The sequence below is a fragment of the Capricornis sumatraensis genome, chromosome 9, assembly GCF_032405125.1.
Source record: "Capricornis sumatraensis isolate serow.1 chromosome 9, serow.2, whole genome shotgun sequence".
NCBI lineage: Eukaryota > Metazoa > Chordata > Mammalia > Artiodactyla > Bovidae > Capricornis > Capricornis sumatraensis.
In genome coordinates, this window is record NC_091077.1 from 48159887 (window position 1) to 48187882 (window position 27996).

The 27996-nt window shown below is 46.1% G+C and overlaps 1 protein-coding gene across 1 annotated transcript in view; it reads right to left on the minus strand.

The window, feature by feature from the left end:
• Window positions 1-27996, minus strand: part of SPOCK1 (SPARC (osteonectin), cwcv and kazal like domains proteoglycan 1) — a 583263-nt gene that overhangs the window by 187971 nt on the left and 367296 nt on the right. Inside the window, exon 3 of the mRNA XM_068980383.1 lies at window positions 13334-13448. Coding sequence (XP_068836484.1) covers window positions 13334-13448 — 115 coding nt within the window. The remainder of the gene's footprint in view (window positions 1-13333; window positions 13449-27996) is intronic.

A 27996-nucleotide genomic window follows, 5' to 3' on the forward strand; every position in this document is an offset into this window, starting at 1 on the left:
AGAAAATAAACAGAAATACGATACACTCTTGCCCTCATGATATGAAGAGCCCTAGCTCAGTCAGTAAAGAATCTCCCTGCAGTGCAGGAGACCTGGGTTCAATCCCTGGGTTGGGAAGATCCCCTGGAGAAGGAAATGGCAACCCACTCCAGTATCCTTGCCTGGAAAATCTCACGGACAGAGGAGCCTGGTGGGCTGTAGTCCATGGGGTCACAAAGAGTCGGGCACGACTGAGCGACTAACACTTACTTACTTACTAACCCTCACCTGCAGCATCACTATCCAAGTTGGCTGACCCATCAGAGCTCCTAAGTAAGTCCATCAGCTTGGCCCTGCACCTCCAGCTCCTTTTGTGACTTAACTGATTCATTCATCCATGACGTATGTTGTGAATACCTGCAGGGTGTGAAGACCTGGAGTTACACTCCAGAGGGAACTAGATATTAGGAGTAAGTGGAATGAGCTTGATCAGGGTGGAGTGGGGGTAAGGGACATACTCTGCTGGCAGGGTACTCACTAACCATGACAACTGACACAACCCCCACATGACAAACAGAAAGGCCTTGGCAGATGTGAACCACATGAGCCTGGCAAGGATCATCACCCCACCTGCTGGGTCCTTGAGCATCTGGAGTCTCAGATGAGAAACTAACTTTCATTGAACACCTACTATGTTCCAGCATCATTTTAAAGTCATCCTCTGATGAGAAAATGCAGATTGCATGTAGGGAAGTGTCTAGAAGTCTAAGAGGCCCTTATACAGAAGATGAGCTTCGAGTAGCCTTGCCCTGGTCCCCCATCTCTGCCACATAAAGGCTGTATAGGATTGAGCAAGTCACAAAGTGTGTGAGTTAGAGTCTCCACTCACTCTTAAACTCCTAGGAAAATGGTAAATACCACTGGTGCGTGCTGCCCCTTCCCTGCCTTCTACCCCTGGCCCAGCCCCAACTGCAGCTGTAAGTGGCTGCTCCCTTCTTGAAATTTTAACTTTATAGGATTCTGACCTGCTAGCCTAGACTATATGCATCTGTGTTCCTACTCCCCTAGGCTACAAGCTCCAATGAGGGAAGCAAACACACACACACACTCAGACACACTCACACCTAGAGTCTTTCAGCTCTTCTCATATAGCACACAATCTGGCTTTAAGAATAAGAATTCAAGAAAATTCAGTCCACATTTTCTTGTCAGTTATAAAAAAACTCTGCCAGATCTTTAACAATGGTTCTTTTAAATCTTCAATTCATAAACAATTGTTGTTTTATTCTGATGCTTTCTTGAAAGCTTTTGCAATAAACTATAATTAAAAAGTAATTTAAAAACTCAGTCCATCCTAAGCTGCAACACTATGTCCCTCTCTGGTGCAAAGCCACATAAAAGTTCTTTCCACACCTGGCCTGAAAGCCGACCCTGTCTATGGCCCTCAAAGCTCTGTACGCTCTGGCCCTGCCTCCCTCCCCAGGGGCTCATAGCCAGGCCCCCCTCTGTCACTGCCTTTCTGCAGCCCAGACCTCTCTCCTCTTACTTCCTCTAGGACACCAAGGCCCTTCCCCTTCTCTGAGCCAAGGCCTTTGCAAAGGCTGTTCCCCTCTCCAAGACCTCTTATTCCTGCTCTGTACCTTCTCCCCATCTGGCACCTTGCACCTTTCATCCCCTTCAACCAACCTAAAGTGACTCTCTCTTATGGTACCCTGCTGTTATCCTACTTAATCCAGAGCGCAATTTACATGACACTTCCTTTAAACCTGTCTTTTACAGTAGACTTTAATCTCCACAAGGGAGACTGTGTCTATTCATCACAGAATTCCAAACAGAGTCTGGCAAGTGAAAAGCACCATAAATACTTGTTAAAGAAATGATCACAGACTCCAACTTCATGGAATCTGAATTAATGACCTCTAACCCAGCATCACCGGGTCTTCACAGGCAGCTCAGTGGTAAAGAAACCGCCTGCCAAGCAGGAGATGTGGGTTCAATCCCTGGGTTGGGGAGATTGCCTGGGTAAGGAAATGGCAACCCACTCCAGTACTCTTGCTTAGGAAATCCCATGGACAGAGGAGCCTGGTGGCCTACCGTCCACAGGGTCGCAAGGAATTGGACACGACTGAGGGCCTGAACAGCAGCAGCAGCACACCGCTGCCAGTGTGCAGAAGCCCCTTTCCGAGAGACAGTCCTGCCAACAGGGGGGACTCAAGCCCAAAAGCCCTTCATCCCCATCACCTTCACAGATACCTCACTGGTACCTGAAAAGAGAAGGACACTAGTTCCAGGCCAGAGGGGAGCCCTGTCACTTGGCCCTCCACTTGGGGATCCTCAGAGCCATGAGGTTTGAGCCAGAGCCTCCTGCCTCGCCCTCCAGTCAGCTAAGTGGGAAGCAGGGCACCCCAGCACCCCAGCTGCAGCAAGACCATGGACAAGACAGGCTGGAAGAGGGGCCTTTCACGTCTCAGTAAGACAGCCACATTCATTTCAATGTGTACCTGTGAAAAACATCACTTAAGTGTGTGCCTTGGAAAGGTACCAAGGTCCCCAAACCAATTAACTTTCATCTCTCCTGTCCTTCTGTGCATGGAAGGCCTTGCCGACTGCCCATCCCCTCTGTGAGGAACATTAAAGACAGGACATTAGCTTGAGAACATTCTATTTAAAACAAAAGTACATCTAAAGATAGCCTCAGACACCCATCTAAATCACCCCGAGTCCATTTTCTGGCCCCAGAACCCTCATGGTCAGTGCCCCAGATGGGTCCTAGTCTGGTGCCTGATATCCATAAAGAATGTCTTTCATGGTTCATTGGTTGAATTAATCTGATATAAAATGTCTAAACTAGAAACCTGTGAGTTGAGATCTTGATGAGTTTCGGCAGAGGAGCAAGCAGGCCACAGAAGATTTATAAAAAAGGCAAAGGAAAGAAGTTTAAAAAACTTAAAACAGAAGTAAGTGACAGAGGGCAAACCAACCTGATCAATTCTGTAAAAGAAGATGATGTTGTGTCCTGAGGCCACACTGACCTTGCTCCCCTGGACACAGGGCACAGCTCTCTCCAGATCCCGGAAGGTGGCCAAGAACAGGCAGGCGACACACACATGCCATGAGGCTCAGGTGGCTTAAGCTTGTCTGCTGCCTCTTGTTTAAGGGCTAATATGACAACTCATACCTGTGTGCCACTCAGCACACCCTGAGCCCTGATGGAAATCACGCCTCGTCACGACCTCTCCAAATTAGGCACACCCACCTCAACCTCCTTTTTTCTAATCCATCTCAATGTGATGCACGAAATGTGTTACTCTATATGACTTAGTGACTAAACCACCACCATGCATTCCTTAATACGTAAGAGCAAGCACAGCAACAGAAGTGCAGCAACTGCAGCCCAGTGATCTGGGGCAGAGCCACAGAGCAGGGAGGTATGCTTAATGCTTTCTAACAAGGCTATGACAAACCTAGACAGCATATTAGAAAGCACAGACATTACTCGCTGAAAAGGTCCGTGTAGTCAAAGCTATGATTTTTCTAGTAGTCATGTATGGATGTGAGAGTTGGATCATAAAGAAGGCTGAGCACCGAACAACTGATGCTTTCGAACTGTGGTGCTGGAGAAGACCCTTGAGAGTCCCCTGGACAGGAAGGAGATCAAACCAGTCAATCCCAAAGGAAATCAACCCTAAATATTCATTGGAAGGACCGATGCTGAAGCTGAGGCTCTAATACTTTAGCCACCTGATGAAAAGAGCCAACTCACTAGAAAAAAACTCTGATGCTGGGAAAGACTGAGGACAAGAGGAGAAGGGAATAACACAGAACGAAATAATTGGATGGCATCACTGACTCAATGGACATGAGTTTGAGCAAACTCCAGGAGATGGTGAAGGACAGGGAAGCCTGGCCTGCCACAGTCCAAGGGGTCACAAAGAGTCGGACACAACTTATCGATTGCAAAACAACAATAGAGACAGGGAAGGGATGAGAGAGTCATGCTCCATCAGTCCCTGTAGACAGCCACTCCCATCTCCACACACGCTTGGCTCACTAGCTCTCCAGCAGCCTTGCATCTGGGCACGCGTGTCTTCAGAGAATTCCACCATAACACATTCTCCATCTCCTCCAGAAAGAATCAGGCTCAAAAAAAGAAGAGAGCCAGAGAGAAGAGACAAGGCTCCTTTGCTTTGGATCTATTAGAAACTGAACTGCCCTCTCTAGCAGGAGGCTCTTCTCTAGCAATGCAGCCAGGAGGTGGGGATGGCAGGCTGGCAGAGGGAGCTGGGGAGGATTCTCGCACGGCAGAGGATCCAGTCCCTGAGAGCTATACCCAGAAACTGCCCAGTCAGGCAGGAGACCATGAGACTGACTGAGAGGCCTCACCAAGTAGCCCTGCCCTCATCCACCCTGTCTTCTGACATAATTCTGCCTTGGCACCGGCAGTATGGTTTAAAAAAAAAAAAAAGATGAAAGGAAACCAAGGCAACATAGAAGGCAAGATATGGGTCTGGGACATTTTCCTGGCAGATGTGATTTTTCTGTATTTTTAATGTATTTATGAAACTTGCCTAGTGAATCTGCCTTCCAATGTAAAGGTCTGCCTCTCACTCCTCTCCTGGCTCCAGGAGACTATAGATTCCACATGATGATTCTCATCTCCATTATGAATTGTTTTTGACTCTCTGCTGCTTCGGTCCTCAAGCTCATCTAATCAATACCCTCTGCTTCAGAGAGGAAAGCAAAGGTGGGGAGAAGCCAACTGGCTTTGCATGAGTTGTTCAGTCTTGCTTATTGAAGGCCTCAGAAGCAGCTCAGGGGTGGAGGCATATGGTACTTCTTTCCTTTGAAAAAATAGCTTGGGTTTAAAGTAATTAAATATCTCTGTTTTTAAGTGACACATAGTTTGAATGATTGTTTTTGGAAAAACCACAGAGACGAAAAACAAATCCAGAATTACTGCTTTTGGCTTAGAAAGAAGGAAATGGGGTTAATAGCCGAGCTCCCCGCCAACCCCTCTATAAGGGGAAAGAGTCAGGAGAGAAGTTCCCAGGCGTGTGTGTGGAGGGGATCTAGGATTAGGAACAGATTGACTCCTGGGCTGCAGCACTGTAGGCAAGAGTGAACTAGCCAGTGAGAGCTCACACCCGTGGCTCCGCAGCAGAGGGGGCTGTATCCCTCCATCCTGGTTCCAAACCTGTCCCTTACGGCCCTGTGCAACCAAGGGAGTTACTGACGGAAACTCAATACTCCCATCTGTAAAATGGGGATCGTGATAGAGACTGACAGACCCCTTTGGGAAATCCGTAAGGGCGCTTCTGCTCAGCGAGCTGAACACAGTAGTGAGACGGGCTGGGACCGGGACCCTTGCTGCAGTGCTTGCAGCTGGACACATCTCTCCTCCAGCAATGAAACACAAAGAAACTGCAGGGACTAAAAGTAACCCTGGGCATGTGCAGCTGGGGCAAATTCTAGACGCAAAAGATACCAAGAGACCAAAACACCCAACGGCCACTTTTGAAGTGCCTGGAGCAAAAACAGGGTGTTGGCAGTGAAAGCAGGGTACTGCACATGCGCCCTGCACACAACTGCCCAAGGGCTGGGCACACCGCCCCAGCCAGCCTTCTACCCAAGGGCGGGGCACACCGCCCCAGCCAGCCCTCTACCCAAGGGCTGGGCACACCGCCCCAGCCAGCCTTCTACCCAAGGGCTGGGCACACCGCCCCAGCCAGCCCTCTACCCAAGGGCGGGGCACACCGCCCCAGCCAGCCCTCTACCCAAGGGTGGGGCACACCGCCCCAGCCAGCCTTCTACCCAAGGGCTGGGCACACCGCCCCAGCCAGCCCTCTACCCAAGGGCGGGGCACACCGCCCCAGCCAGCCCTCTACCCTGTGCCCTGCACACACCCCAACCCTCACTCCACATAAGGAACAAGCAAGGGAAACTGGCTTTTATTCTCACTCCCTTCTGCTACAGTAGAGGCCCTAGTAAAGCCTTGCCTGAGTTTCTTGTCTGGCCTCTAGCCAATTTCTATTGACTGGGGGAAGGCCAAGAACCCTGGTTGGTTAACAGTAGGTGGCCAGCAAGTGGCAGCTCTGGTACCAACCATTCTCTCTCTGTTTTCTTCAGCACCCTCGGGAAGGTATTTGCATAACAAAGGACCACAGCAGTGGGTCTTCTGTTTAGAAAGGTGACTGATTCAGAAGTGGGCCCACACTCAAAACTCCATTGCATGTATTCCACAAATAGCCTAGAAACAGCATCAAGCCCTCATTAGCACCCTCCCTAGACAACATGGCAAACAAAGATCCCTCGAGGCTAGCATAGAGCACAAGGCATTTCGTAGGCCCCTTGGAGAAAGGGTATGAGTGGCATTCATACAAAATTATAGTAAGGAATGTGGACGTGATTCCACTTTGGTAACTGGAAACAATGCCTGGAATTGTGAAGCACCAGAAAGCCATCCAGGTACCTAGGAATCACCCGCCTTTCCACGTGGCTGTGTGTCTCCCAAACTGAGACAGACACGTGTGTGTATAATCAACCCGTTCAAAGGCCCTGTAGCAGGAGGCAGTGCTTTGCTGTAAAACAAAACTGAGATGAAATAACCGTCATCCTTTCAAATATCCTCTGAGAGCTTGGTATTTGAGGCACATCCTGTGATGTACTTCTCTCTGACCTCAGACACTTTGATTCTGCTTTTCAAGTTCACATAAAAGACAGAGAGCTCTCAGATTGGTCCACTGCACTGCCAGCCTCGACTGGATCTGAATTCTTCACTGATGCCGAGAATTCGTTGTTATTCCAGATAATTAGGAAGTAGAGATAAAGGGCTATTACGTTAGAGGGGCCTGGCCCACTGGGAAGGCCAGCTGTTGGCTCCTTATTTAAAAACAGATTAGTTCCCACTGCTCCCAGAAGGCTTCCAAGGGTACACTCAGACATCGAGAGTCCCACCCTGACATCTTTCCCTGTCATTCACGATGCACGTGCAGAATTTGAGAATGCAGCTTGTCTGGAAGACTTAAAACAAATGCTTCAATTTTCCATTCTCCAAATGAAAATCAATGGCAACAGAGAGGCAAAATCAATGTTCAGCGCTCTGTAGGGAGAAGCCCTCCCCATCTCTCGCCCACCCAGAACAATAAATCAGAGTGAACTATCCCACTGGCAGTGAATTCCTGAGAGCAGATGCCTCTGCAGGTAGTATGACTTTCTGTCCATTTTTTCATCAATCACACCCTAAGAGGGTATTCTCTTTAAGAAGAGCTGAAGAATATTTTTAAAACTTAAGTTAGAAAGAGCAACACACTGCTGTACTAAAAACTCTTCTTCCTTAAACTGATTTGCCACTAGGATCTTCGGTACCTAAGACCAGAATTTGACTTAACTGTTTCCCCAAGGTCCATTTTGCAGTATCAAACATTAAAGAATGCTCAGGCACCCCAGTGACCTACTTCCCAAAACAAACCATGACCTGCTGTCACCAATGGTTAGCTTATATCCACCACAATGCCATATAAACATAAATCATACAATTCATATTTTTTGTCCTGTCACTCAGCAGAATTATTGGGAGAGTCATCCATGCTGTAGCATGTATCAATAGCTTATTGTTTTTTTCATTCTTGAGTATTACTCCATTGAAATGAATATACCTCAGCTTGTTATCTGTTCACCTGTTGATGAATGTTTGGGCTGTTTCCAGCTTTTAGCTATTACAAGTAAAGCTGCTATGAACACTTGTGAGTCAGTCTTTACATGGGCATATGCTTTCATTACATATTCTAGAAACAAATCTTTTGTTGGGCATATGTTTTGCAAATATTTTCTCCCAGTGTGGCTTGTCCTTTTATTAGCCGAACAGTGTCTTTTGAAGATCAAAGATTTTACTTTTGATGAAATCCAATTTGGTGATTTTCTTCTTTTTTTTTTTTTTTTTCCTGGCATTTATAGTTCATGGTTTCTTTGGGCTCTGTTTAAGAAATCTTTATCAATCCCAAGGTTACTACTCTTGCTTCCTTCTAAAAGCTTTATCATCTCAGCTCTTATACTTAGGTCTATGATCCATTTCAAGTTATTTTTAGTATTGTACATTATATAATCACTAAGATTTATATCGATAAAGTGCTGTGGTATCATAAAATACTTATTTGTAAATATCAATTGAAGAGAACCCAATACAAATTGCTATATACAGGATAAACACCACTCAATAAGCAAGTTTTGACAAAAACAAATCAATGGACATAAGTAGAGGAAAGAATGGAAGGTGATGTGCTGGAATATTTTAATTACTATTTTTAGATTCTATGACCATGGCTTGTTTCCTGTTTCTTTTTGTCTATACTTTTCAGTGTTTTCCATAATGAGCCTCAATTACTGTAATATAAAAAATAAATTAGAATGTTAAGAAAAAGTCACCTAAGAGAAGCTTTCGTGACCCCAGGTTTCCTTCACACTGCTCCTAAGTGCATCGATGGCCCTCTTAGAGCACCTAAAAGATGAACATGCTACCAAGAATTAACCCTCTCCCCACCCTACTCAACACAGCTCAACAGCAGAAAGAGATAAAACACAGAATTTCCAAAGAGAATCTGAGTTTAGCTGAAGTCTCTCAATGAAACCAACCACAAGCCCAATACCATTCTAATACTGGGGGAGTGTCTGCACTGAAATTGCTAGTCTAGCCACCCTGACACCAGGTGGTCACAAATGTGTGTGTCAAACCGCTTCTCCACTCACTTGTCTCCAAGGGCAAAGAAAGCTAATGAATTTCTCTTGTGGATATGCTTATAGTCCTCCCATCTCAACTTGCTTGCAAAGACAGCCCAAGTCCGCAGCCTCCCAAGCAGCCCCAGGCCGACCAGCCGCCTCTCCATGTGTGTGCGGACCTGACTGTCTGGCAGGTGAGATTTACCCCTTGAGCTGCTGCAGAGGCCAGACTGCCTGATGGGATTGCCTACAGATGTTTCAGAGAGAAAGATGACTTCCCTGATTGATGAATAAATAAGAGTTGTCAACACGGCCTCCCTGGTCAGAGGGGATCCCTGAAGTATAATGTGGAAGGACAGATGTTTCATCCGGGAAGATGTCCAAGACCCAAGAAGAGGTGTGTACTGAGCTGATAAGGGCTGAGTAATTCAGCCTCCAAAGGGGAGGGGAGGCAGGCAAAACCGCAGAGAACACCACCACAGAGCTCCCCCTGGACACAGGCCACCTCTCCACTCCTGAGGAGGACATGGGCATGCCCCTCCATCAGAGCCTCCTCTTTGGGCTGTTTTTCCAGTCAATGAATGATACCCATCATCAGAAATGCAGTTTTTGTCCAACTCCTCAGCTGCCATGAATCACAAAGCAGGCAGCAGGCTTCCTCGGGCAGGAAATCCAAAGGCCAGAACAAGACAGTGGGCAGGGCCCCTGGAGTGAGCTGCTTATTCTCAGGAGCATGCAAGTGAGGGGTTTTCTGGCTGGCCTACCAGAATGGATGAGACAATAGTAATATCTATTACCACAACTGTTGCAGTCGTTGTAAAACTAGTTGTCCTTGTGTGACACTAAACTACGTCCCTCCGTCTTTCTGACCTCTCACCAAAAAATACACACAAAACGTGCTATGTGAGGATTAGTAAACCTTACCACCCAGAAACCCTCTCTGCAAGAATCACTAAAGGATGTATCCCAGCAAATGGGAAAGAGGAAGGGGGTAAATACTTTCTTTAAACCCATGTTAGGGTGGAGGGAACCCAGATTCAGAAAGGTCAAGTAACTTGCCAAGGTCACACAGCTAGAAAGTAGCCAACCTGGGAATGGAGCCTAGAATGGTCTAATTCTCAAATCTATGCTCTTAGCCACTGAACTCTGTAGCCACCAGGAGATGCCAGAGATGAGGCTAACACTTTCAACACAAGCAAAAAAGTGGTGGTATTTCCAAACAGAAACATGGCATGCCCAGAAAAACATCTGAATATGCCTAGATATGCCTGAATACCAGTGAGGTTGCTGCCTGTGTCTCAAACAGATTTGAGTTTACAACTAAAACTCTCTTGTCTGGGATTTACAGACATGGCAATATTCCAGGAGGAAATAGGAAATGGACTGTCCATATCACACACACACACACAAAACCAGATGGTTGATCAACACAACACTATTCCAAGGAGTATTTGGTATTTGCAGCCAAAGAGACCACATTGTCCTTCAGAGAATGAAGAAGTCTTGTGTGGCAGGAGAATCTAGGAGTGCTTTCTCAGGGTATATATGCCTTAGGACTTTTGAAGAACAACAACAACAAAAAATTCATTGCTTTTCACATCCCACTCTGCATGCAGTGATCTAAATTTTCCTTGAGAGGAGAATTAGGGTGTGTTGTTTACCTCTGGAGCCTCAAGGCCTAACACAGGCCTGGCACATAGTAGGTACCTAATACCATTTTGTTAAATGACAAGGAATGAGTGGATAGACAAAACAGAACAAATGTGTGGCCAGGGCATGGTACTGACGAAAAACATAAGCTCGACAGTCCTCGACACAGCTGCCACTTACTAACTGTACAAGCAAATGACCAACTCCTCTCTCTACCTCAGTTCTCTCATTTTTAGAATGAAGACAAAAATAAGCACCAACTTGAAAAAAATCACTGGAGGAATTCAAGGCTACAGGTCCTGAGCATAATGCCTGGCATATGCTAGATAGGGTTCAGGAGTGAGATCTGGCTTTAATTCCAGTGAGAACACTGGGGAAGAGCAAAGTACATTATAATACCTTGAATCCCAGTCTTATGGAGACAAAACTTGACTACCATTAGGTGATCACAGAGGCCAGGTCCGTGGCTGCAGGTGCTGGGTTTGCAGGGCCCTGTGCTATCAGGCCACTCCCAAGTGCCGCTTCACTGCTGGACTGCCTGCCAGAGCATGGGAGTTCCCCACACATGTTCTTAGGAACTGAGCGAACTGAAAGCATGTGCCCAAAGGAGCAGCCACAGGGGCAAGCATTGCTCAGACTTCAAGACCTAAGAGATGGGATAGAACTCATTCTGCATGGCCCCAGAGTCAAACTGGAACTAACCAAAGGGCAAATGTTACAACAAGGCAGATTTATCGGAAAGGCTACCCTTCTTTGCCTCAGTTTATGGTGCAGTGCAGGTAAATGGCTGAGAAAGTTGCCAAACTCAAGTGATAATTCCTAAGCGTGTGTAACTCCACTGCCTCTTGCTGCACCTCTCCACTACAGAGTCAATACAGGGACAAAGGTGGGAATGGCACTGAAATCACCTTTCTCCCACCCCCCTCCCATCCAACCCCATTCTTGAAGAAAGTCTGTTGGGTGTGTGTGTGCGTGCATGTGTATGTTCTTACTTCAAGTATTTCTGCAGGACTGAAGGCAGAAGTAGCCTGAATTCAAAGGCTCATTTGTAAAAACCTAAGCTCCAGTATTTTGGTCATCTGATGCAAACAGACAATTCACTGGAAAAGTCCCTGGTGCTGGGAAAGATTGAGCACAGAAGGAGAAGAGGGCATCAGAGGATGAGATGGCTGGACAGCATCACCGATGCAATGAATATGAAATTGGGTATGCCAAAGCCTTTGACTGTGTGGATCACAATAAACTGGAAAATTCTGAAAGAGATGGGAATACCAGACCACCTAACCTGCCTCTTGAGAAATCTGTATGCAGGTCAGGAAGCAGCAGTTAGAACTAGACATGGAACAACAGACTGGTTCCAAATAGAAAAAGGAGTACATCAAGGCTGTATATTGTCACCCTGCTTATTTAACTTCTGTGCAGAGTACATCATGAGAAACACTGGACTGGAGGAAACACAAGCTGGAATCAAGATGGCTGGGAGAAATATCAATAACCTCAGATATGCAGATGACACCACCTTTATGGCAGAAAGTGAAGAGGAACTAAAAAGCCTCTTGATGAAAGTAAAAGAGAAGAGTGAAAAAGTTGGCTTAAAGCTCAACATTCAGAAAACGAAGATCATGGCATCCGGTCCCATCACTCCAGGGGAAATAGATGGAGAAACAGTGGAAACAGTGTCAGACTTTATTTTTTTGGGCTCCAAAATCACTGCAGATGGTGACTGCAGCCATGAAATTAAAAGACGCTTACTCATTGGAAGAAAAGTTATGACCAACCTAGACAAAATATTCAAAAGCAGAGACATTACTTTGTCGACTAAGGTCCGTCTAGTCAAGGCTATGGTTTTTCCACTAGTCATGTATGGATGTGAGAGTTGGACTGTGAAGAAGGCTGAGCTCCAAGGAATTGATGCTTTTGAACTGTGGTGTTGGAGAAGACTCTTGAGATTCCCTTGGACTGCAAGGAGATCCAACCAGTCCATTCTGAAGGAGATCAACCCTGAGATTTCTTTGGAAGGAATGACACTAAAGCTGAAACTCCAGTACTTTGGCCACCTCATGCGAAGAGTTGACTCATTGGAATAGACTTTGATGCTAGGAGGGATTAGGGGCAGGAGGAGAAGGGGACGACCAAGGATGAGATGGCTGGATGGCATCACTGACTTGATGGATGCAAGTCTGAGTGAACTCCGGGAGGCCTGGCATGCTGCGATTCATGGGGTCACAAAGAGTCGGACACGACTGAGCGACTGAACTGAACTGAAGCTCCAGGAGATGGTGATGGAGAGGGAGGCCTGGTGTGCTGCAATCCAAGGTGTCGCAAAGAGTCAGACACGACTGGGCAACTAAACAACAACAACAAAGCCCAGCAGATGCTCAGAACGGGTGGAAGGTACAGGACAAAGGCTTTAACAACCCTGAAGATGAAGGGAGAGACTTCCCCCAGCGCTGAGGAAGCAGGTATCGGGTGCTTCGCCCTGAGGAAACAGGAAGACACGTTCTCAGAGGGAATTCTGATGTGGCTGTCTTGAGGAGCAGGACTCCAAACCAGGGGTCTCAGTCTGGCAAAGATTCCCACATCCCATGGAGCACTGAAGCAGATAAACCCCCTACTCTGACTTCAAGGGACCTTCAAGGATTATCATGGGGAGGATGTCTGTGGCAACCAGCAGACTCACGAGAAACTTCCTGGATCCTGAGGTCATCCAAGGAGGAGGAATGGCCCCCCACAATGACCATGAAGGCGTTTTCTGTTCATCTGCTTGGATGAGGGCTCAGAGTCAGATAAAGTTGATTCAAAGGAAATTAAAAGGTTAACTTTATTTGCAAATGTGTTTGAGAACTGAGATGCATACCACAGCAAACTGCATGTACCATGTACCACATAAGACACAGATCAAACACCTGTCCCCTCCTCCCCCCATCCTCCAGCCAGAGGTCAGGTACCCCAGATCTGGTGGCTGGAGAATACCTTGGAACCCTTGGCTTACCTGGGGAGCAGGTGCTTGCGGCTGACACACAGGGCAGTCTGGTAGTCCTGGGTCACACACACCTTGTGAGGGCTGCATTTCACCTTCAGGCAGGGATCTTTGGATGGGTCCAGGGCTGAGGCAAAAAAAAGCAAGAAAAGGAGAGTTAGGACCTCCAGGTAAATTTAATTTATACTTATACTCAAATAAACAAGTGGGAAACAAACAGACCACATGTTTACACTCTGCACTCTTTACTTAGGCTGGAGGGAATTAGAATAAAAACCCAAACCAGGGAGAATTCTGTGTCTATGCCACGTGTGTTTCTTCAGCACCAGGACAGTGATTCTTTTGTGCTTTGGGAGTTTCAGTATCTTCATCTTGGCTAGCAATTACTTTAGAACCCTGTGTGTTCCAAGGACCAAAAGCTACATAGCACTCTTTGGTTCTTTGTCTGTCACTCCTTGATATGACTTCGCACCCAATTTTACTTATTTCCTATAATATACAATGTCCCAGAGGAGGAGAGTTTTGCCTTCAGTTCCATCAACACACACTGTGAGCATCCATCAGCCTATTTTAAGTTTTGTGAAGAACTTCGGGATGTACAAGATAGTTATGAGCCATACACACTCGTGATGTAATTGGGTGGGGGAAAAAATGATGACACATAAATATTTATTGTGCAGGGGAGAATTACACAAGGGCCATGACAGGCATATATAAAATGATAACAGAGCTTGAAAGAATAAGAGAGATCAATTTCTGGGGCAAGGATTAATGAAGCATTAATATGTAAGTTGGATCTTGAGGGATGGGCGGGATGGTAAAAAGCAAAATGAGAAAAGGCAAGCTAGGCAGAGCAGTCAGGCCTACTCCAGGGTGGGGAGGCACGTCTGGGGAACCCTCAGATATTCCATCTGACTAGAAAGTGTGGGCTTTGGGGGTGGGAATAACACGGGTGGTGCTGATTCAGCCGAGTCACTGGAGAAGGGTCTTCAGAGCCAGCACATCATATACAGCAGCACTTTCTAGAACAGGCAGAGTAGCCAGGCCCTGGCTAGGCAGCACCCTACAGGCTGAGGTGTGCATGCTCCTCAGAGCAAGGAAGCCACAGGGAGCTCTCTGCAAAACAAAAGCAATAGTGCCATCTCCCAGCTCCCGGGCCAAAAAGCCTATCAGGTGGTCAGGCTGTCATGGCTGCTCTCCACAGCTGGGCAAGGTCACGCTCCCACGTCCTCCCCCAACACATGCTCCGTTAAACAAATCTGCATCCCAAGCAGGGAAAGCAAAACGACGCTAAGAAATATGAATACCATGCCCCCTCAACCCTGGGGCCCCTCAGTGATCATGAATGCTCTGCCTTCACAGGAAGTAAGGATTCCTGTCAGGCTACCCAGGCCTAGAATCTCAATCGTTTTCTTCCGGTGGCCCCAGGGAACTCCACAAGGGACCTGAACACACGACATCTGAAGGTATTTCTTCCTGGGGCTTGAATTGCTCAGGGAGGCTCCCTCCACTGCAGCAGCTTCAGCTTCTGCAAACAGAAACCAGGTGCATTTGCAGGCCAGTCAGGTGAGCAGCGAGACCCAGGCCTTGGTCCCAGGGGAGTCACTTGGTGGCGCCTACTCCCCAGTGGGTGTGCCCAGCTGCCTGGCGTTTAGCAGCAGAAAATGGACTGCAAGAGAGAGAGACACTACAGGGACAGAGTGCTCACTCTGAGCTTTTAAACTAAGGGCGTCCCCTCTGGGAAGTGAGTAGCAGGGGCCTGTGTCTGGCCTCATAGCCTTCCCAGACTCGGCCTTCCAGAAACTTGCAGCAGGAACGTCCTGGCTCCAAGTGGAATTCCCTGGCTTCCTGGGATGTCCTCATGAGGAGCCAGGAGGCCAGTGAATTTCAGGACAGCGGCCTTCTCCCAGTGCACTGCCCTCCAACCCTCACCTAGGGCTCCAGTCTAGCCAGCTGTGACTTGTTCTCCAAGACACACACAGCACAGAGCTACCAGTGCATGGCAATTGGATGACCGCTGAGAATGACCATGCCAATCCTTTACTGCCCTTCTCACACTCCCGGTCACCACAAGATGAAGACAGACACTTGGGGACCTGAAGATACATGGGGATCAGACCCCTGAAGAAACGTGGGGACCAGGCCTCTGGCAGCCCTGGCTGCAGGAACCAAGTGAAGTGTGTCCCTGACCGGTGCCAAGCATCGTAGACCTTTGGGGTTGCCTCTGGAGTGGATCTCAGAGATGGAGAACACCAGGCTGGCCGAGGCAACGGATGTTGAAATATGCAGGACTATATGACAAGCCTTATCGCCCAACTTAAGCTTCTTTTAGCTTCTGCAGCCAATTCACAGACATGCACCATCCACACCGGGGTCCAGATGACCCTGGTGAATAGTGAGATTTCAAGGAAGGTGAGTCTGCTGAACGGAGCAGGAAGGAGCACAGCCTCTAGACACGGTGGTCTGTGGTCTGTGAATTCACGGTGGTCCACGTGAACGCTGCCTCCACTGCTTCCTAAGCTCCTACACCTCAGGTTCCTCTCCTGTGAAGTGGGATAGCAGCGGTCCCTACCATTGCTTTAGGTTGTCATCAGGATGAAATAAGTCTGTCTTTATAAGTGCTGCCAACAAACCTGGGAACATGTTAAGTGCCTCATAGGTGTCTGTTGTTCTGTGTGTCTGGATTTCATTCCCAGAGTGAGTAATAAGCCTTCATAATGACCAGAACGATAGCTCACACGTATCCAGTGCTTTTGACATGCAGGCAGTGAACTAAGCCCTCTAATTGGATTACTGTACCAAATTCTCACACAAACACCCACGGCGGTGTCTGCTATTCCTGTGCCCACTGCACAAAGCAGACGAGAGGGACGTTCGGTATATGACACCTGGTCGGCTGACTCCAGAACCCAAACTCCTCAACACAATATGCCGGTGGCATGAAAAGCACCCGGAGTCTCTTGAAAAGGTTGATGTGGGGCTTCCCTGGCGGCTCAGTGGTAAAGAATCTGCTTGCCAATGCAGGAGACGCAGGTTTGATCCCTGATCCAGGAAGATTCCATATCCCAGGGAGCAACTAAGCCCGTGCACCACAGCTACTGAGCCCGCATGCCTACAGCCCCTGCTCTGCAGCAAGAGCAGCCACCGCAGTGAGAACCACACAACAACGGAAGAGGAGCCCCCGCTCTCCGCAACTAGAGAAAAGCCTCATGGCAATGAAGACCCAGCATATAAAGCAATAAATATAAAAATTATATTATAAATAAAGACTGATGTGGGGCCCTATCTCACACCAAGTATTGAGCCCAGATGCACCTGCTCTTGAGAGGCCTCCAGGGCAGACTGAGTCTTCAGGAATAAAGGCAAGGGGTATCCAGGAGGGCTGGCGCTGTCAAGGCTGGGTCATATGGCCTCGATATCCCCCCAAGAATAGGAGGATGCCCACCATGGGCAATTGTGCCCTTTGCCTACCCCCTCTGAAGGCAGCAACCCCTCAAAGGAGTCACATGGTCAGTGGCGTCAATTTTCTTTCTGCAACCTTGCCATAAATAAAGCTAATACTAAGATTGAGGGCAGGAGGAGAGGGGGATGACAGAGGATGAGATGGTTGGATGGCATCACTGACTCAATGGACATGAGTTTGGGTGGACTCTGGGAGTTGGTGATGGACAGGGAGGCCTGGCGTGCTGCGGTTCACGGGGTTGCAAAGAGTCGGACACGACTGAGCGACTGAACTGAACTGACAGATCACTCTACTCCAGTTACTTTTGTTTTCTTTTTTGTAATTTTTTTACAATAGCTCTTTACTTCTTTTGGCCACATAGCGCAGCATAGTGCGCACAGTCCCTAGTTCCCAGACCAGGGACTGAAAGTGCACCCCCTGCTTTGGAAGCATGGAGTCTTAACCTGTAGACTATCGGAAATCCCCGCTCCTCCAATTCGTGATGCTAACATTTCTTAAAAAAAAAAAAAAGAAAATTAAAAAAAACTCCAACCAGAAATACTATTAAATAAAAATCATCAGCTATTTAACTGTATACGCATACTTACTTAACAATTTGCATATAGAAATCAAGACTGCTAAAAATTAATTACCAGGTTCTGAATACTTCAAACATGTATGGGAATTATTTAGAGTAAATGAACTTCACAGAACAACAAAACAGTAACAAATCAAGCTGTCGGCATTTATTTAATCACCAGGACGCATCTTGTTTTTGAAAAACAGCAGACTCGGGATTGAAAGGGGATAAAGATGGTGATGGAGCGTGCCACTTCCGTGTAAATGCTGCCTCTCCAATATGCTCTTTCCAGCACCCCTGAGGCTGTGGAGACTGACAGGCACCCACACCTGTACGGGGCAGGGCGGTGCAGCTCCACTTTCTAGAGGAAATAATTGGAGACCGGAATAATAAGTGGTATTCGAGAGGCCCTTTCATAAGGTGCAGGGACGCCCTGCAGGGGAGGAGGCAGTGGCAGAGGCTGAGAGTGAGCAACAACCCTGCCCGGGGGCAGAAGCCTCCTTGTCAAGGGGCTAATGGTTTCTACAGACTGTGCTCCGAGTTTCTCTCTCCCCCAGCGCATGCCTAGTGATAAGACTCAGCAATCCCCACAAGATGCCAAAGCCCTGCCCTCTCCGTTTCTATCAAATACCTGCAGGACTCATGTGGATTCAAGCAAGACAGTACGCCCAACAGGTACCCACGGAAGGTTAATTGCATCTTTCCTGCCCATTCACAAAAACCAATCAAGTGACAACTGGCATAGGATATATGTCCAGTTAATTTTCTCAATAATTTTTACAAAACATTTTTCAAAGGAAAAAAAGAATGAATTAATTGAAACAAATTTGTCAAGCTGGAAAACATCAAATTCAAAAGTCAGTTAATTACAGGCTTCATGTAAGGTTGTTTTTTTTAATTAATTTTATTTTTTAACCTCACTGCTTGGTCTCAATTAAGGTAGTGATATTTTAATTATTGTAATTGTTTCAGAACTTATTTTTCAGTATGAGTTAATTTTTAATTAGCTAGGTTAATTGTAAAACTCTAAATCAAGTCTTTTTGCTGTCCTCGGGCACATCCTATAAGCTCACTGGCAAATGGTTATAATACCTGGAAGAGCAGAGCAGGGTACCACCTCAAAGATGCTGGGATGACAGGATGTTCCATTCTGTGGGTTAAACAATGGGTCCCTGAGAGTTACCTGGGGATGTGACATATACTAGGGTTTATTTACCCTGTTAACATTTGCAGAGCAAATTTTAGGCTGGCACTTATAGAGTGAACAGGATGTCATTCCTGCCTTCCAGAAGCTCACAGCTCAACAGAGGAGACAGGTAAAAGTAGAGTAAGTTTGGTACACTATGGGAGATAAGGAAGGTACTTCATCCAGCCTTTCAGTGGGTTAGGTGAGACTGCCCGGACAGACTGTTATCTATGGAAAAGTGGGTTTAACCCAGGTAGTAGGATGAGGAAGAACACTCCAGGGAAAAAGAAACTCCCTTTTCAGATGTAAGAGAAATGGTGGCAAGTCTGGGGAATGGCAACATTTCATCAGGCTGGAAGCAGACTAGAGCAGGCATGGGATGAGATGGCAGTGTCATCATGGGGAGCCTTGAAACCACAATGAGGACACTGGGGGGCCATGGCTACCAAGTTCCATAGTGACAACAAACATGCACACCCTCCTGTGCTGAAGCTGGTGGAGAGGGGGTAGGAAGAGAAAACCTTTTATATACATTTTACATGGAAAGTGGTCTTTTGATAAGAACAGACACACTGCACACTCTCATCCTGCAAATGAGAGGCAGTGTAAGAGTGGAGGGCCCAGTGGTCAACTCTTAGTGACCCCTTTCCTCCTGAGGAACCTCCATGACCCCCTTCCCTGGGGCCATGAAGCTGCAGAGGATTCTGGAAGGCAACCAGGCTACCTGGTAAAACCAAGAAGTCAAGATTTCATCTAAAACCCCCATGTGAACTCATGGTCCTCTCTGGTGACTTGTGGAAACTTCCTCTGACAAAAGGCCACTCAATTCGCAACGAGTTGACAAATTAATGGCTGTTTGCTGTCTCCCTGTTTCTTTTAAGGTTGCTCTCTGCCCAAATCATGCTCATGTGAGGTTCATTCTGAAGAACAAAGACACTCCCAGTGATTCATTAGGAGTGACTTAATGGATGATTGACAATGAAATTACTCCAAACTGCTAAAACCTTGTCAAGCTAAGGTCCAAACATTTATTACAGCTTGTCTGTCCCCATGGTAACCCGTGCATGCATCTTGCTTCCCCCCCCTCTCCAGAGGGGCTTGTTTACTAGCTGATGACATAGCCTCCCTGAATACAAAACAGAAGATTCTACCCATAGGATTTTGCTGGAACCACGGAAGAATGGCATACTGGAAAGACTCTGTCTCTGTTCTCAGCTTTCATATCAAGGGTTTGGCCATGCTCTTTGAGATCGAACAAAGGGGCTATTGGCCATGTGTCTAAACAGGACAGGTGAGTAATACAGAAGGCTGGATGTGTGTGCCTAAAAACTGGAGGATGGAAGTGGGCAGGGACATAGGACAGACAAGGACAAAGAGGAAGAGAATAAAAAAGTGCTTCCAATCAGAAATACTCTCCTGGGAAGAGATTTTTTTCTTTCCCTGTCAAACCAAGGATTTGAAGACATTATAACTAAAAGTATCCTCTCTCTTACAGTAGTCTGTGTATGTTTGCAGGAGATGGTACAAACTAGGAAAAGCCTTTATAGAGGGCAATTTTTCAACCATGTATTTGCTAACAACCATAAAACACAGGTAAGATAGGTGTTTATCATTCCCTCAACTTTTGATACATACGAAAATTTTAATAATAAATGGAAAGAAGGGCAAAAAGAAATATCCAATGACCTAGCAGATGAAAGTGTTAGGCAAAAATATATCTTTATGGTCTACAATAAGGGGAAAATGTAAACAACTTGAATGTTCATCTATATCCATCCACTCAGGTTGCTACAAAATACCAGAGATTGGGTGGCCTTGAATAACAGAAGTTTATTTTCTCACAGTTCTGGAGGCTGACAGGCTGAGATAAGAGCCCCAGTCTGGTCAGTTTCTGGTGAGGGCTCTCTTCCTGGCTTGCAGACAACCACCTTTCCACTGTGTCCTCACGTGGGTTTCTCTAGGTGCTCTCACAGAGCAACACGCTCCCTGATGCCTCCTTTGATAATGACCCCTGTCCTACTGTATCAGGGTGCCACCCTTAGGACCTCATTTCCCCTTAATCACTTCCTTAAAGACTCCCTCTCCAAACACAGCCACAACGAGGATCATGGCTTTGACATAAGCATTTAGTCCACAACACCATCTACAGGAAAATGGTTATCTTAATCACAAGACATCCATTTACAAAATATTGTCCAGCTCCTATAAAGGAATAAGTAGGTTTATATGTATTAACATAGGTAGATGTTTATGGTATATTAAGTCAAAGAGGAAGGTAAAGATGAGAAAATGGATTTGAAATGGATAAGTAGCTTTCTGACAATACATGGCTAATGAATGGCAAAGCCAGTGCTCAAAATCAGGGCTGTCTACATCCAAAGGAGACGTGCTTTCCATTTCCTATCCTGCTTCCTTTGAAAAGAAGCACCAGCCCCAGCCTCTACCACTCATACACCAGGGCCCTCAACTTCTCCTGAACGTCCTTTGTCTTCTGGGGCTGTCCCTGAGATAAGCTGTGAATCAATGCAGACTGCCTGTGCCTGCAGGCCACCACCACTGCAGCCTGTCATTCAGCAGTCTACAAAAGGCACAGTCTCCTGCCTCCTGGAGAATCTCTACATCAGGGAGACAATGAGTCCTGACCATTGCCGGAGGCAAGAGCAAGTTTCCAGCCCTGGGAGATGACAGCACTCTTGCCTCTGAGATGTAAGAGTTAAAGATGTACTGTTCAGGGCTGCAACAGCAGTGGTGGGGAAGAGCTTTAACAACCCCTCCTTCCTGCCCCTCCTCCACCACCGTTCATGTGCAAAATGAGACACTATGAGCAAACTGATAAGTCCAACATGGCTAATTTACACATCCTGATCATTTGACATGAATGCATTAAGATGCGTCCACTAGAGCAGCTGTGAAAATAGTCGTCATAAAATCACAGGCCACAAAATGTTATCAGTCAGTGTCCCTTTCTTAAAACTTTTATTCAGTGCGAAGGCTGCTCTGGGATGCTGAAGGCAAGGACCCTCACTGTGCATTTTCACGAAGAAATTGATTTCCCTTCAAAAGAGGGATGGAGGAGAGGAAGAAAATGGAGAGGAGAAGAGAAGAGCTGAGGGGGGAAAAGGGAAGAAAAGAGCATTTTATAACATAAAGCATCATCCCATCAGGGGGCTGACAACCGAGAGAGTGACATCAACCAGCCTGCAGAATAATGTACTATTATTCTAATTCACCACTGAGGTAACTGATACACAGATCAGTTTAATATGAATTAACTCATGAGGAAACTGACGATGTTGAGTAACCTGTCCGTGCTCACACAGCTGGTAAGTCTGGATTTCAATCTAGGTGAGTCTCACAACAAAGGAGATACTTGGAGCCACCACACCACTCATGAGAAGAGCTTATGATGGGGGATGAAAGTAACGATAACAGCGCCAAGCAGCAGCATACAGAACGCCTCTGTCCACCTCCCCTGAGAATCATGTCACCCATAGGATCCCCATGAGGACCGCCTTCTGTGAAGAAAACCAACAGAAGTCAAAGCCAAATGCTTGGATATGTGAATAAACTTATATGATTTTTATAATGAGTACAAAATAAAAAGTTTCTTTCCAAGTCAATGGTGATGTCCAGTGAACTTAACGTTCTCTCTTTCGCTCTCTGACTTAAGAAACAACACGGAACAAGTGAGCCTTGTGGTTCCTTCTGTGAGTGGGTTTTGTGAAGCATGTATACGGTCCATGGCACTGGGCACGTTCAGTATAGCTGGTGGTGGCGTGGGGCAAGGCAAGGCAGCATGATCGACAGACTGAGAACAGTCATAGCTCTCAACAGAGGGGCAAGACCCCGTGCACAGAGAAGTCTCAGCCTTCTCATCCATTAAAATGGCCAAAATTTACTAAAATGTTTTAATAGTGAAAGCTCTTGGGTTCTATTTCACTGTAATTGACAGAAATTATTCATCAGACATTTATGAGCAAAGAAGACAGTCACTTGAGACCAATTCCATAACCTTGGAAAATAAGAGGATATAAAAAGCACAATAAAAATCAAATATTTCCAGGAAAAAGGTACACTTAAAAAGAGTTCTAAGAATTCTACAGCTCATAAAGTCTAGCTTTTGTACCTGGGCCTCACTTCAATGCAATTAAAGCTCTTATAAAACACATAGCTTTTCTCAGAGAACTAACTCCTTTGGTGCTAATGAGCATGACTCTACATTATTCTGCAGCCATAGTAGCTGACCATAGTAGAATGGGGAAATTTTAAAACTCTACTAATTAAAAAAAGGAAAAAAAATTATTGTACCTAGAATATTCCCCAAGGGTTTGGATCAGAGAGGCATGAGCTTGAGAGGCACAGCTGGCTGCTTCCTACCAATGTATCTTGATGGGTCACTCACCTCATTAGGATTCAGTTGCAGACAAAGAGACCTGCCTCACTGGAGTGTTGTGAGGACCTGATGAGATAATGCATGAAAGGTGCTGAGCACAGGGCTTGGCATATGGTCCATGTTATCATCCTCTTACCAGCTCTTCAGGTAAAGGGAATGTACACCTAGGGCAGGGACCCCGGGCATCTCAGAGGCTCAAGATCCTGGAGCTGCGATGCTGTTTAGCCTTTCCAGTCTCAAATGTGAGATTCATCTCCACAGTAAAAGCATGAAAACTTCTTTTTGAACATCAAGCTCAGGGTCCAATTGACTCAGAACCCCTTTGCTGATTAACCAGATCTGCTGAGGCCAATGTGTGACCACTAAGGCATCCTGTATCTCCAGTGGAGCTGTGCTCTGCTTTGTCTCATGTCAGAGACTATAAGGTCTGGAAATGAAGAATAAAAATATTTCCTTCCCTTGCTTGGGGCTGGTGCACTGGGATGACCCAGAGAGATGATATGGGGAGGGTGGTGGGAGGGGGGTTTAGGGTTGGGAACTCATGTACACCTGTGGTGGATTCATGTCAATGTATGGCAAAACCAATACAGTATTGTAAAGTAAAAAAATAAAATTTAAATTAAAAAAAATAAATTATATTCACTAAGAGCACAACCTTCATGGTCATACTTTTTTTTTTCTTTTTTGAGAGAAAGTCTTTGGGCTTTGAACAATTCTACTGGAGAATCAAGGGGTTTGAGTGATAAGGTATCCTAAGAGCCTACATTCAAGCACCACTGGTAAAAAGCTAGGGGGGAAATAAAGAGAATAATGAAGGAGAGAGAATCTGGCAGTGTTGATCCCAGTGGCCAAGGGCTTGGGGATAAATGGACAGCAAGGTTCAGCCCGGCAGGTCTGATGGACAAAGCTGGTGCAGTTGGATCATCAGCTAGTGGGCATCCATCAGGTTGCTTTCCACCCTGACCTAGAGTAGCCAGCAGGAGCAGGTGTTAACTGAAACCAGAACAGTAAAGACTGTGGGGAAAACCTACCCCAGATTGGAGACCGAAATGCTCAAATGACCTCTCAGAGCCTGTGCCATGTTGCATTCTCAGAAGCAGAAGCTCTGCGCCAAGCTTGAGTTAAGCAACATGGTATTCATTCACTGGACACTCCCGACAAGCCTAAAAATCAGTGAAAAATAGGCAGTCCCACACCACATGTATCTATCACAGCCTTGCCTCCTCTTCCTGTTTTTCACAATCTCATCTAGTCCTTGCTTCTCAGACTGTGGTGGGCCAAGGAGGATGCAAATTCATAGTGCCTATCCCTGCAACATCTAGTTTACTAGATGGTGGGTAATTTTAGATAATTTTAAACTTTTTTTTTTTTTTAAGACAATCACTGGTCTACCATGGACTAGAATGCAAAATTCACATAAGCTCATATCAAAGAGGCTTCCAAAATGTATGGGCTCACAGTGAATTGTGCCTCCTGAGGCTGAAAGTAGATATTTGCTCTTACTTGCCCTTAGGGGCATTTTGGTAGAAAAATTTGAGAAGTGTTTAAAGGATTTACTGAGTACTAAAAGGAAGCAGAGAGCTCTCCAGGGTACTGATATGTATGGTGGAAAATCAATAGCAAATTGTTCATTCTTGCAAAGACCAGAAAGCAGCTCCAGTTAAAACTGGTGAATCAGTATCTTGTGCCCCCTTGGAGGAGACCCCCACCCCACGCCATCTGTCCCAGGACTATCACTGTCCCCCTAGTGAAAGATCCCAAGGTTTTCTAGAGAACTGACCCTGCAGAACTTAAGTTTGGTTTGTTTTTTTTTTTGAGTCTTCAGTGTGCCAAGCAGGGGGTGAGGTTTATAAATGAGCTATGAAGCATTTGTGGCTCTCCAGGTACAACTATCAAAATTAAAGCTGTTATCACTTTCATCTCTCCCACTGTTTTCAGAAACTCTTGGCTCTGGATTTCTAAATGGGTAATCGGAGACTATTCATTTCCAAGTCCTTTCTTTCTCCAATTAGGACAGATTCATTTCTGCTTTCTTGGGATGGTTCCCAAGGTTATTAAATTCCACTCCTTAACTGTTAACATTGAGGCAATCATGACAAAGTTAGTGCTGATTGGAGCTGAGGTTTCTCGGGGCATTTTCTAAGCTATTAGAAACCACCTCAAGCTGAGAGAGGAATGCTTGCATCCCCCACTGTAGGTTTTAGTAAGTGCCGGATCATTTAAATCTTGTGTATTCTTGATGTTCCTCTGGTTTTTGTATCCCACACTGTTCAATCATTTCGAAATACAATTTTCCACATGCATCTACATAAGCTAAGCAATTCACAATTCCAACCTTGCTCACAACCAGCCTTCTTTCCTGCCTGTCTCTTCACCAATGCGCTGCTCAAGGGCCAATTCCCTCCCTTCCATTATTCTAAGCTAAGGCTGATAGTGCTAAAGTAAGATATAAATCAGGTGTAAACTGCACACGGAAGACAGATGCAATGAAAAATTATGGGCAAGTACCTATGAGGTTTCCTAAGACAAATGTGGAATAAACACAAGGAGCAAAATCTTTCATTTTCATTCTTTAGCAATAAATACTGGGTACCCAGCAGGTAAGACAGAGTAGGGAGATAATCATCTTTAGATACTATAAGGGCTGCAAAGTTTCCCCCCCCCACACTAAAGGAGGAATATTGATGTTCTTGTTTTTGTTAAAGTTATGGATTCAAAATTAAAAAAAAAAATTAAAGACAGACCTTTATGTACCATCTTCCACAATCTGGCCTCAAACTTCATTTCCAAAATTTAGTTCCTATTCTCTGCCCAATTTCTCCTCTTCCTCTGATATTTACTCTGCTCTCAGTTACAGCGGACAACTCATATCCCTCAAAAACTTGTTATGCTTTCATGCCTCTAGAGTCCAGACTGCAATGTCTGATACAAAGACCCATTCCCTTCTTACAGTTACTTTATGAGGCTAATTTCATCTCCAGTTGATAGATGAAAATAAATACCAGAACTTGCCTAAGGTCAGGCAACTAATCAGTGACAGAACTGGAATATGACTCTAAGTCTGTTGAACCGAGTAGAAACCTCAGGAGACTACAGACAGTATCTTTCTTCCTCATTCCTGCTTGCCCCTCACCTCCACACAGTCTGGAATATCCCGGGGATAATAACAATTGTTGAATCAGTGAATGAATGGCCCCCTAGCCCATGGACTTAATCACTCCTTTGTCTTGCTCTGTGAGGCTAAGGAACAAGTCTGGCTCATTACTTCTGAACCCCAAATCCCCTGACATGTGCCGACTCCAAGGGATACGCTCTGTTAATGCTGAATCAACTGTCTGCACCAGGAGTATCTTTGGAGAAATCTTTCATTTCTAGGTCACAGAGGTTCAGAGCTGGAGGAGTCCCTGGAGCATCTGCCTCTAGACAAGCACGTTTGTATTTAACACAGGAAAGACTTTGGCCCATCAATTCTGCAAACATTTATGAAACTCATTTCACATGCCAAGTACCATTAAAGCACTGGGCATTCAGAGACGGGCAAGACAGAAAAAGTCCTTGCTCTTAAGGAACTGACATTCTCACAGAAGAATAACAAGAAAGAAAAGGGAGGAAGGAAAGGAGGGAGGGAGGGAAGGCAGGAGGAAAGAAGGAAGGAGACATTAGGAGTAAAAGCTAAGCAGCTCACTTTAAAACAGTGAGGCAAACGAGAGCTGATAAGTAGTCCCAGTGGACTAGGTAGTCAGGAAAGGCCACCTCTGGCCAGCCTGGTCTTGCTGTCTGCAGCAGCCCCCACCAGTGACTGTCTCCCCAGCCCATCTCCCTGATCCCCACTGCACCCTCACCACTTCCCATGTCAGAAACCTGCTTGCTCCACTCAGCATCCATCATCACCCAGGCAGCCAGTGCAGGCTGGTGACTGGAAGATTCTCCCCTTCCACTCAGTGAGTTCAAGCTGAAAATGCATACCTGGCACTCCATAAAGATACCGAACAGAACGAAAAGAGAAGACAAAGGATGAAATGAAAGAGATTCCCTCTGTCCTGAACACTGCCTCCCTATGCAAATGTGTCACAGAGTTTTGTTGGCATCAGATCCCACTGGCTGGGGCTGCATCAGCCATTGGGCCTTTTGTGATCCTGAAAAAGCTAATGAGAAGATGTGTTTTTCTGTAATCCAAACAGTATCCATTTCATGCCCAATCGTTTTTTAAATGGGCAACAAATCTCCCTGGTGTGTTCCTTCCTCTGACAAATAAAAACGTTGACTGCCCTTTCTGTGAGCCCTGTCCAATCAAAGGGCCATGGGCCCCGATGCCAATTCAAAGCCGCTGTCACAAAGGCAGCCCCGCTCAACCATCTCACTCCCTCCTAACAAGTCACCCTCATTGGAAGCCAAGCCCAAACCCAGGATTTTTAACTCAGGCTGATGAAGCAGCCCAGTGATTTTTAACTCATTTCAAAATTGCAAGCTGACAGTATTTCAGACTGAATTCCCCACTGTGTCAGGCAATGACATTAATGAGATGGAGTATGACAAAGCTTCATCAGGTATAGAAGAAGCTCCCAGAATCACAGAATCAGGGATCTCGGGGATACCTTCTTCATGGGGAAGCAGGAGAAGTGCCCTTGCACCCTGAAACATGGGAAGGGGCTATGGTAGGACAACCTCCAAATCTTGCTCCAGAAATAAACACGCTGGACATGCTCTGTGTGCCCCACTGGCATCTGCCTCCGTGCACTTCCTGGGTCAGGAGTACCATCTCAACCCATCCCTTCCCCCACCAAGAGCTTCCATATTCACTGTTTAGGAGATTACTCCTTATGGGAACACATTCCTTAGCAATTCCTTCCCTAGGACTTCAATAAAGAAATCAGTAGAACACAGTCTACTTGAAAGGAATCATTCTTCTACTGATTAAGCACAGACCTTCATTGAGTCCTACCACGTGCCAGGTATCATTCTAGGCGCTGAACAAGAGAGAGCCTCACCCCATGCCTATGGCACTGACAAGCCCCTGAGTGCCACCAGGTACCTGCCATATCTGCTTGCACAGAATCCCCACAGCAACTCCATG